The sequence below is a fragment of the Takifugu rubripes genome, chromosome 12 (assembly GCF_901000725.2).
Source record: "Takifugu rubripes chromosome 12, fTakRub1.2, whole genome shotgun sequence".
Classification (NCBI taxonomy): domain Eukaryota; kingdom Metazoa; phylum Chordata; class Actinopteri; order Tetraodontiformes; family Tetraodontidae; genus Takifugu; species Takifugu rubripes.
In genome coordinates, this window is record NC_042296.1 from 12,211,462 (window position 1) to 12,222,039 (window position 10,578).

The 10,578-nt window shown below is 51.6% G+C and overlaps 1 protein-coding gene across 2 annotated transcripts; it reads left to right on the forward strand.

The window, feature by feature from the left end:
- Positions 1-550: 550 nt before the first annotated feature.
- Positions 551-9,695, forward strand: LOC101077567 (tripartite motif-containing protein 46-like). 2 transcript variants are annotated; one of them, XM_029844992.1, is made up of 12 exons: positions 551-975; positions 3,234-3,495; positions 3,606-3,795; positions 4,866-5,064; positions 5,599-5,745; positions 5,876-5,971; positions 6,040-6,293; positions 6,640-6,761; positions 6,836-7,174; positions 7,971-8,200; positions 8,285-8,352; positions 8,439-9,695. In XM_029844992.1, exons 1-12 carry the CDS (start codon positions 895-897, stop codon positions 8,860-8,862), a joined length of 2,412 nt encoding a protein of 803 aa, XP_029700852.1. In that variant the 5' UTR covers positions 551-894; the 3' UTR covers positions 8,863-9,695. The 2 variants fall into 2 exon arrangements, with proteins under 2 accessions (XP_029700852.1, XP_029700853.1); XM_029844993.1 differs by lacking the exon at positions 551-975 and adding an exon at positions 1,460-1,620.
- The last annotated feature ends 883 nt before the right edge of the window (positions 9,696-10,578 follow it).

Here is a 10,578-nt window from a genome sequence, read left to right on the forward strand (position 1 = left end):
CCTCAGCTTTGCTCTGATGAGAAGGAAGGTTTGGAGAGCCCCCCCCCCCCCCCCATCCCATCTCACAGCCTCTGGGTGAGAGAGGCTCCCTCACTGGGTGTCCTGGCTGTAAAAAAAAAAGAAAAAAAAAGAAAAAGAAAGCAGTTATGTTGTGAGGTGACCCTGCTGGAGGATCTGAGGGGAACCTTCAGGGTCCCAGAGTCAAACTTAATCCAGATGCTAAGAAGAGGGAGCCACCCCCCCCCCCCCCCCCAACAACTGTCTCCATTTGCAAACATAAGAATAACAGGGAGGATGTTGGACCAGTTCCATATAAAACATCACCTTTGAAGTAAATGATAGGAATACAGTATTATTCACTGGTAGGAATAATAGTGACCTCACTCTTTACACATTAGCACTAATAGACACTAGAACACTTCCAATATGTCTCCATATTCCACAGATTTGCAGTTGCGGCACCTTTAACCCCAACTCGGCTGTGCATTTCCATCATATGGAAGCAAGCATGCGCCGCGTCTGTGCGCCGCATCCAGCGTCCGCTGCGGGGCGTGAAGGGTTAGGGGCGGGATGTCTGGCTCAGAAATAAATGCCACAGGCGCCTGTTACCGCTCACCGAGGAGAGAAACCGAAAAAAAACAGCTAATTTCGAATCAGCGCTCATTTTATATATAAAAAAATCGTTTTGTTCCTTCGTCTTTTTCCGCTTTTGCGCGCCTGAACCAGCGAGATCGAATCTCTTTCGAGACAAAAATAATAATAATCACTCATAAATTGATTTGTTTTTTCCCAGTGGATTGGAAGCAGGTTATTCTGAATCATTCTCAGCAGCAATAATTAGAATATGTGTCGTTCCGAGCACCGTGCTGGAGATACCTCGCGTCGGATATCCAGATGAGGCAGAACGGTCTGAAAATGGCAGAGATGGATTTTAAAACGGCCACATCCACGATGGAAGCCCTGGCCCGGATCAGTGTGAGTATTTCTCTGTTTACATCAGTTCGCTACAGCCCGTGTTGGTGTAGATGGAGACCACAAGAGTGCATGTTCCCTCTCCATCCGGCGTGGGACCGTTGCGACGAGGCTGCGCGAAGATAACAGCTTAGAAATAAAGCACAATAAAACAGCGCTGGTCCATCATGGGTGGAGGATGCGCGGTGCCAATACGACTCCTCACATTTACCAGCAGAGCTGAAGAGGTCTAAGTGCCTCAACCTTCCCTATCGATCACCGACGCAACCCCAAACATTCGGGCTTGAAGACACAAATCGCTTCTTTTTTAGGATGATGGTCGTCTCTATGGAGACGGGATGCAGGGGCGGGTGATGCTACGCGAGGGCTGTAAGACGGCAGCAACGCGATGAGGGGGCATCGCTGTTTAATAACGCGGTGGAAATGAGGAATGTGGCACAATCGTGACCCCAAATCTGCACGTTTGACTTGCGTTAATCACGTCCGGACGCAGCGGCCGCACCATCTCAGCGGCGCTGTCGGTGGTGGGCTCGAGACCCACGGCGCAGCGCCCCAAACCCCTCCCCCCGGCCAAGGATGATGCTGCCTTGATGCCTGAAATATACGCGTAGTCCGTCTTCTGCCATGCCGCCTAGATTCCAGGTGAAGGTAAGGATCTATGCAGCCGTCCCGGCTCGTGCTCGGCTCGCGCGGGAGGTGAAGCCGTTAGATGGATTTAGATAACTAAAGGAGCAAAAGGAGACAGATTTTTGGGGAGATAGCTGGAGGAGAGCGGCGGGCCAGGCTTGACATTGGAGGGTGACATAAACAGGAAGTGGAATATGTGGGGGTTAAATGCTAAATAATTCAGATATGTCAACCTGCTGTTCGCAGCACGTGACGCAAACGGGACGAGCTCAGGTTGATCCGCTGCAGCAGAACCCGAACTGCAGGAATTCCCGGTGAAACCCTGCGGGGGGGGCAGCTATGATGCCACCTGATCAGGATCGATTCTGCGTCCGTGTTGTGGATTTTAACCGCTAGTTTTAGCGCGTGTCCTGCTGCTGCAGCCTCGTCCGCCACTTCGTCCTGTCCTGGTTAACTCGCAGTGCTCGTGCGCTGCTGCCACCATGCACCATGGGGGGGGGGGGGGGGGGCAAAGGCTTCTGTAACACTGACAAAAGGCCGCTCTGACTCCATTTCTGTCCGCATGCATGAGGTAAGACAGTCAGTGCTACATTTATGCAACAGCCCGTGCACGAGACCTGCGCCCTTGAGAATGACCATGACAGCTATAAAGGGGAGCAATACCCCCCCCCCCCCCCCCCCAGTGCTAACCATTAGACTGTGGTTTAAGCAGTGAGTGCGATGTATTATGCAAATGATGTTGTGTCCCAGTCTCCAGTGCACCCCACTGTGTGCACAACTATTAATGCCACAAATCCCCCCCCCCCCCCCAAAAAAAAACAGGAATCTGCAACTGTATTACAATAGGTTGGGCTGGAATGTGGATCAGTAATGAACTTCTGGCTGTTATTCTCATTTAACAAGCATGGTCTAAATTCAGCGATGCCCACAGCGTGTTCATGAAGGAAATAACCCGCGCTGGAGGTAAACGCGCGTACGTGAGAGAGACCAAAACATCAGATAAAACATGTCAGGATGTGCTCATTTAAATCTGAGGTTTGGAAAAATGCTAAGTCATTAGCATTAGCATTGGCAGTGGAAGCAAAGGTATAATCGCATTAGAGTCTGAGGCAAAGAGAGCAGAGCGAGCTCTTAAATGACTTTATAAAGAAAGTTAAAATGTTACCAGCTATTCTGGAGCGTAATGAGGGTAAATAGGGAGTAGCGGTGTGTAATCCCAGGTTAAGCAGCATTTTCAACAAGACGGGGCAGCAGAGGGCAAACTGGGTAAATCCAGCTTTGAGGTATTTAAGGTGGGAGCGAATAAAGCGTGAATCTGCACAGCAGGTGAGAAGCGTGTGAGGACGCTGCCATAGAATGTTCCCTTCTACCAGGGAGACGGTTCTGTGACAGCCATGAACTGCTCAGGCCGTAGCAATGGACACGCAGGTCATGTCTGTTCGTTAATGGGAGGGGAGGCCATGAAGAAGAGGGGGCCGAGAACAGGACCCTGCAGTAAACAGGAGAGGCCAGAGGCGCGTCAAGAGATGACGTCACCAAACGAACCCGCGTTTCCCTGTTCTGGATTCAGGCTTCAACGATGCAGATTGCATTAAAAATAAAAGACCCACCTGCCGCTTCTTTGCTCCTGCCAGTCGAACATGAAGAGCCTGGAGTTGGAGCTGCACTGTCCGGTCTGCAAGGACATCACCAAACAGCCCATAGTGCTGCCGTGCCAGCACAGCGTCTGCCTCATGTGTGCCTCCGAGGTCTTGGTGGCCAGTGGCTATCCGCTTCCAGAGCTTCCTGCGGAGCCCAACTCCCCGGCCTCCACGCCCAGCATGCGCTCCCCCCGCCAGGCCCGCAGGCCCGCGCCCAAAGCTGAGCAGCGGCCTATCGACCGCGTGTTACGAGCAGGTCTGGAATACGTCCTTTTTGTTTGACAATGATACGTTTTGGGGTTACTAATGACCTCCAGGTCAACCAGAGCGCAGTGTTGAAGTGTTTGTGATTTTTCTCGATTGGAGGTCCCCATCCACCGTCACCGTCCATGCCCCGCTCTCCAGGACATGGGACGTATCCGGGGCGACGGCGTAAGGAGGGCCCGCCGCTGGTGATGATGTTCCCGTGCGTCCCATGTGGTCGAGACGTGGAGCTGGGAGAGAAGGGCCTCGCCGACTGCCTGCGCAACCTCACGTTGGAGCGTATAGTGGAAAGGTATCCTCAAAGGTTCTCGGTGACCTTCCACAGGTCCCATGTCTGCTCAGTAAGATACAGCGGGTCAAGAAATAAAGGTCACGCCACTAAAACAGGTCACATGCTGTAATGTTTGGTCACCGTCGCTATAACGTTGATTCCAGAAGCTTCTGCAGGGGTGGAAGATTGAGTTCCATCCAATCATTTATCACCAATGATGGGAGCACATCCCATCGAGGAAGAAACCATCGTCGGCTGACCTCATTCTTCAGGCCCAAAATGTTCCTGAACCTGGACCTGCACCAACCCCAGATCATAGCTGCCCCCCCACAGGGTTTCAGTTTTTGACCCAGTTTTAGTAGTTTCTGCTGTCTCCTTAGCTCCCTCTGTAGGACGATGAGTTCAACCTTCTCACCACCACACCACATCTCACACCAACATCTTTTCCACGACCACAGGATGTTTGAGAATGAGAGACTGCTCTTCCCATCTTAAATAAGTTCCCGGCTTAAATACGTTGCTGCCAGCTGAAGGTTCATGGCCCCTGCAGTAATTATCCAATAGGATGCGCTTCCCTATTTGCTCAGTTAAATCCAGGTGGTGACTTTTTACTGGCCAGCTGGTGTATTATGGCAGCGTACATGAGCATCAAAACATAAACTGCAACACTCTCTCCACACAGCAGAACCAGGAAAATATGGAACAACACCAGTGTGTCCTTTACACCTGAAATTAACCTTTTTGTTTAGTCATATACAAAAAAATGCAGATTGCCCTTGTCCTGATTTGTCACCTGACTAAGCAAAGTTATTATAAGCACATTGCATCCAAGTATAAATTCAAATGCATAAATGAGGGAAAACAAGAAATTCTGATCGTTTTATATATGTATGACTGAACAGTGACACCTAGTGGTGTATTATCGTAAAAGCAGCCATTTGGGACGGGTCATTTTCAATACTGTGGCGTTGTTACTTTGAATTATTTAAAAGATGGGTTTAAAATTGATCAAATTCAGGGCCGATATGAATTTGATAAAGCTGAACAATAACCCAACAATGCTATTGTTCCTAATTCTCCGTCTCCAACAGGTACAGACACACAGTGAGTCTGGGCAGCGTCGCTGTGATGTGCCAGTTCTGCAAACCTCCTCAAACTCTGGAGGCCACCAAAGGCTGTGCTGACTGCAGGGCCAATTTCTGCAACGAGTGTTTCAAGCTATATCATCCGTGGGGGACGCCGCGGGCGCAGCACGAACACATCCAGCCTACACTCAACTTTAGACCCAAAGTAAGACACGGATAAGACGAGCTCAAACCTTCCAGGGGTGTTTTCAAGTTCACTGTGAGACTGTTCAGACGGTTACGGTCTTGGTCTGAGTCTGTGGGAACTAGAGGGAGAAATGTTTGACAGGATCAGACCGGAAATGTGGGGAAAGGTCCAGCGATGTCCGTTCAGGTCACCTCACAGGAGACGCTAACGAACCAAATTAATGAACCGACTCGCAGAACACGAGGCTGGACAGCAAGCGTGAGGACGAGGCGAGGACGAGGAAGACAGTTTGTGCGAGGAGGAGATAATTAGATGTAGGCGGAAGGCGCTGAGGCAATTAGGAGATAGTTAGGGAGGAGGAGATGGACACACGAGGGAGGACACCACAGACAGAACGTGACTGAATGGACCCGGGCTGACGGATCCTGACAGGACCAGCAGAGGCCACCCGTGTCCACCACAACTGTCCATCGTTAAGACAGCACTTTGATCCAAACTGATAAAGAGACACTATTGCGGTTCTTATATTCTCTGTTTTCATCTGGCTCCCAGGTTCTGACGTGTCCAGAACACGACCAGGAGAAGCTGCACTTCTACTGCAGGTCCTGTCAGCGGCTGCTGTGTCCTCTCTGCAAACTGAGACGCGTCCACTCGGGACACAAAATCCTGCCGGTGGCGCACGCGTACCAGGCCCTGAAGGTACGGGTCGCACTCAGAACCCAACAGCTCGGAACCCAAACACGCGCAACAAACGCTGTCACACGTTTTCCATTATAAAATGAAAATAAAAACCGTGCACGTGCGTGTGCCTGCGTGTTTTACTTGACAGGAGAAGATTACCAAGGAGGTGACCTACGTTCTGTCCAACCAGGACACGGTTCTGGCCCAGATTACCCAGCTGGAGAGTTCCATCACTCAGACAGAGGTGAATAACGTGACGCGGGTACAGGAGGACGGGCGGATCCGGATCCTCAACCGTGTCGCTGCCCACAGGTGAACAGCGTGTCGGCCCGGGAGCAGCTGGCCCAGAGCATCAGGGACCTGACCGCCGCTCTGGCCGAGCGCCACGCGTCGCTCACCCAGGCGCTGGAGGCCACGCGGCAGAAGCGCGGCGAGGCGCTGGCGGCCCAGGTGGCCGAGAGGCGGGGCCTGATGGAGCACGCCGGCCTGGTGGCGTTCACGCAGGAGCTGCTGAAGGAGACGGACCAGCCCTGCTTCGTGCAGGCCGCTCGCCAGATTCACAGCAGGTTCCCTTCTCTCCCGCCTCCGTTTCCGATCGCTCGCGCCGGTTCCGACCGGTCTGCTTCGGTTCAGGATCGTACGGTTGTGTCACCGGGAGTTTCCAGGGAACTCCGCAGGGAACGCGGGTAGATTCTGGGAACGGCGTAGACGCTCCTGGTGACGCTGCTCATGTTGTGCATTAGCTCCACCGGACACACCTGGGGGGCCCAGTCGGGCCAGTCTGGGACCGGTTTAGCTTTCATTGGGGCGAAGGTCACACGTCTGTCCGACACCTCCGGACAGATGCAGGACGAGCTTTGCTGCTTTTTAGCCCCTTTTCAACCTTCGTTTCTCCTCCTTTCGACGCTCCAGGTTGAACAAAGCCATCGAGAATCTCCAGAATTTCTCCCTGGATGCCGACCCGTCTTTCAGACATTTCCAGCTGGACGTCTCCAAAGAGCTCAAACTCCTGACGGAGCTGAATTTCATTCAAGGTGTGTGTGTGTGTGTGTGTGTGTGTGTGTGTGGGGGGGTGTTGGCATAGTGACACTGATATTTGTGCTCACAGCTCCGCTGGCGCCGGTCATCGATACTCAACGCTCCCTGGCCTACGACCAGCTCTTCCTGTCCTGGCGACTGCCCCCCGACTCCGCCCCGGCCTGGAGCTTCTCCGTGGAGTACCGCCGGCGGGGGGTGGTGCCTGGGGGGGCTGCCCGGGGCGGGATCAGGGGAGGGTTGGCCACCGCCCGCTGGGGCTGGCAGCGCTTGGATGACGTGAGCGGGAGCAGCGCCGTGATCGACAGGCTGGAGATGGACAGCGTGTACGTGCTGCGGGTCCGGGGCTGCAACAAGGCGGGCTATGGCGAGTACAGCGAGGAGGTGTACCTGCACACCCCCCCCGCACCAGGTACGCAAACCCCAGTCATGTATGTCAGAAAAGAGCTACTTCCTGTTTGACTTTATCCCAGTTAGCGTAGAAACAGGAAACGGCAGCTCCTCGCCGTCGTCTCATCTCACACGTTTGCTACTCAACACTGGTCACAATTAACCGTGCACTTTTCTGCTTCCTGTTCTTCCCATTCCTCCCATTTCGCGCCCTCTGGAGCGTCTTCTCCGCCCTTTTCTCACGTGTTATTTCCATTTCACAGCTTTGTCATGGCCGCCGCGTCCACGTTGCCAATCTCCATGCCTCCTACAGAACGTAAGACGTGCCTCCACGCCTCCGCAGGGCGGGTCCCGCACGCCGCCCGTGTCGTGTGTCTGTCATCCCGAGCATCCCGCGCCCCACCCACATCCGTGCGCGCTCTCGTGCCTCTGTCCGCCGCTCCGGCGACGGGGGCTTGCATTTGTTAAGACGCGAGGCTTAACAACGTGGATCGGCTCCCGATCCAGTGCTTTTTGCCTCAATGGTGAAGCTGCGTGATTGGTGAACTCCTCGTGTCGCTGTAGGTGACCCCCCCCCCCCCCCCCCCCAAACCCCGCTGCTGCAAATGTTCCCTGTTAATGCAGAATAAACCAACAGCCCCCGCAGCGACAGCCTTGTGCAACCTCCCGTATTTCTCCCCGAGTCGCCAGCCTGTAGAGCTGGAGGAGGTGCATGTGCGCTCTCCGTCCCCCCCTCCTGGTCGGCCTGCGCTGCTCTAAACCTGTGTCTTTCTAGTCTCGCTCCCTCACACCCCCTCTCCCGCTCCCTCTGTACCCAGTGCTCAACTTCTACCTGGATTCTCGCTGGGGTCTCCATGCCGACCGGCTGGTGGTCAGTAAGGAGCAGCGGGGCGCTCGCAGCATCCCGGGTCTCTCTCTCTTGCAGGCTGCTGACCACGCCCTCACTTCCTGTCACCTGACCTCGGACCTCCTGGTGGGGGATGTAGCGATAACACAGGGGCGTCACTACTGGGCGTGCTCGGTGGAGCCCGGCTCTTATCTGGTCAAGGTGACGACTTTGTGCACGTTTAATGAACAGCGTTTAATAAAAGACGAGGTCGCTTTGCTCCAACACCTGTTTTATTCCAAACAGGTTGGAGTCGGCCTTGAATCCAAACTTCAGGAGTGGTTTCATCTTCCACAAGACATGGCCAGTCCTCGGTGAGACGCACACGAACCGGCAACATTTCCGTAATCGCGAGGGTTGGTTGTAACGGGACATTTCTCTTCCTTGTGCGCGCCCTCAGCTACGACCCAGACAGCGGCCACGACAGCGGCGCGGAGGACAACCTGGACTCGGCTCCTCCGTTCTGTTTCCTCACCATGGGGATGGGGAAGATCTACCTGCCCCAACACAGCTACAGCCACCATGGGAACGGCACCCGGGACAACGGCCCCTCCTCGCCCACAGGCCTCACCTACCCTCTGCCTCCCCGGCTCGGCGTGTGTCTCGACTTTGAGAAAGGTCGGGTCACCTTCTACGACGCCCACTCCCTGCGGCCTCTTTGGGAAGGCCACGTGGACTGTTCTGGTCCCGTGTGCCCGGCCTTCTGCTTCATTGGGGGAGGAGCTTTGCAGCTGCAGGAGCTGGTGGCCAATCGCAACGCAGATCAGACTCCCGTCCGGCGGGTCACCATCCAAACCCGCGTCGCTAATGTAAATAACAACTGACGGTTGATTCCCTCCGAGGCTTTCTGGTACTTTGGAATGTAATTGTGAAATATTTACGCCGCTAGAGCAAAAAAAAAAGAAAAAAAAGTAGACTTCTCAGCGATTTTGTTTTATATTTACTTGAAAATGTTTCTATAGTTAAAAAAATATATGCAATTCAATTACCCTTTTTTTTGCTTATTTTATACATTTTTGCTATCTGCGGTTTTGCAAAAATGATGGCTCAGTAGTGTCTGGAATGTCCAACACTGATGAAATATATCCCCTAATGCTCGCACAGCCTGCAACGCTAGCTAGCTGCATCCCTTTCTGAAGCTAATGTAGACGCTGCATCACAACTTTGGTCATTCCGTCTCTTTAACCATCAAATATTTTGTTTTAGAGAAAAGAAACTTATGGCACCATAAAGTTGACCTCGCTTTTATCAAGAAACTTCAACTTTGTGTTACCAAACAGATGTATTTGCCAACACTTTCACCCGGGGTCGTTATTTATTCTGGGTTGTAGACGTGGTAAATAACACAGAAGAATAATGAGGCAATGTTGTAATTAGGAGCGCCAATTATCCCTTTCCTGCATAGCTAATCACTGGTCTTCACTGCTCTGTGTGTGTGTGTGTGTGAGTGTGCGAGGTGTTTGTCCTTGTGTCATTGTGTGTATTTCTCTCCTCATGTTTGTGTGACTTCATACACTGACGGATCAAAGGTTCTTTCTAAATTTTGATTGTAAGTTATAGAGCTTCTTTTCAAAATAATATTAATGGAAAAAGAGAAGTAAGATTCAATTCACGTGAACTACAACCGCTGGCAGAAAGAAAAATAAAATGAATAAAAGAATTCTTTAATGTCTAGTAAAGCCTTTATTTGATCTCAACGAGTGAGGTAATACTCGATATTGACCAGCAGGTGGCAGCACGCGACAGAAGAGAGGCGGTTTCCACCGTTCAACAGGTAATTATAAAGTTACTGATCAATCAATCAATCAATCAATCAAACTTTAAAACTGTTTAACATCAAATCTTAAATCTGTATTCCAATCTTGCTTTAACTCCATCGTTCCGTGCACTCTCCCACTTTTAATGTTCGCTAAGGGGGCATTAAACTACACCTACTGGTTTGTCCGGATAAACAATATAAATTGAGGAAAGGGGGGAAAAAAAATCATTAAACTTCACAGAATAGAATTTGCTGCCAAACGCTCTCTTGCATTTACAGAGCAGTTTATATGAATGCCTAGAGGTCAGCCAATCCTTTCCCATTGTTTACAGACGTGCAATAAAAGGTTCTCATACGGCTGCTTACTGTAACTTATCCAGCGGTGGGCTGACGATGACATCATTTTTCTCCCCCCCAAAGCATGACATGTATTGACAAATGAAACACAGGCCTTGCAGGTTAACAAACACATCCAAGTATTCAGGGTTTTGAGCTTTTTGACAGGAAATCAAAACAAAAACACTTCTGGATTATTACACATCCTATCTGTGGAATTTTGGCAGAGGATCACGTCTTTAGTGAGAAGCATCACGAGAGAATCGGCCATCTGCCTTGGCTAGATATTAACGCCTCACACGTGGAGCTGCTTACCATTCCTTATGTAAATTTTAATCGCTGGAGTTTACCTTTTATGAGCTTCAGTATGAAACTCCACATGTGCCTTTAATTGGACCCATATTCAAGGAAACAGAATGAGGATTGGAGTTTTGACTGGCCCACA

Bases quoted from the DNA above. Each gene is read 5' to 3' on its own strand.
- LOC101077567 (XM_029844992.1), top strand. From the start codon at position 895: ATGAGGCAGAACGGTCTGAAAATGGCAGAGATGGATTTTAAAACGGCC. The intron at 5,746-5,875 runs GTACGGGTCGCA...TTTACTTGACAG, and splicing joins ACGCGTACCAGGCCCTGAAG to GAGAAGATTACCAAGGAGGT. The intron at 8,353-8,438 runs GTGAGACGCACA...GCGCGCCCTCAG, and splicing joins CAAGACATGGCCAGTCCTCG to CTACGACCCAGACAGCGGCC.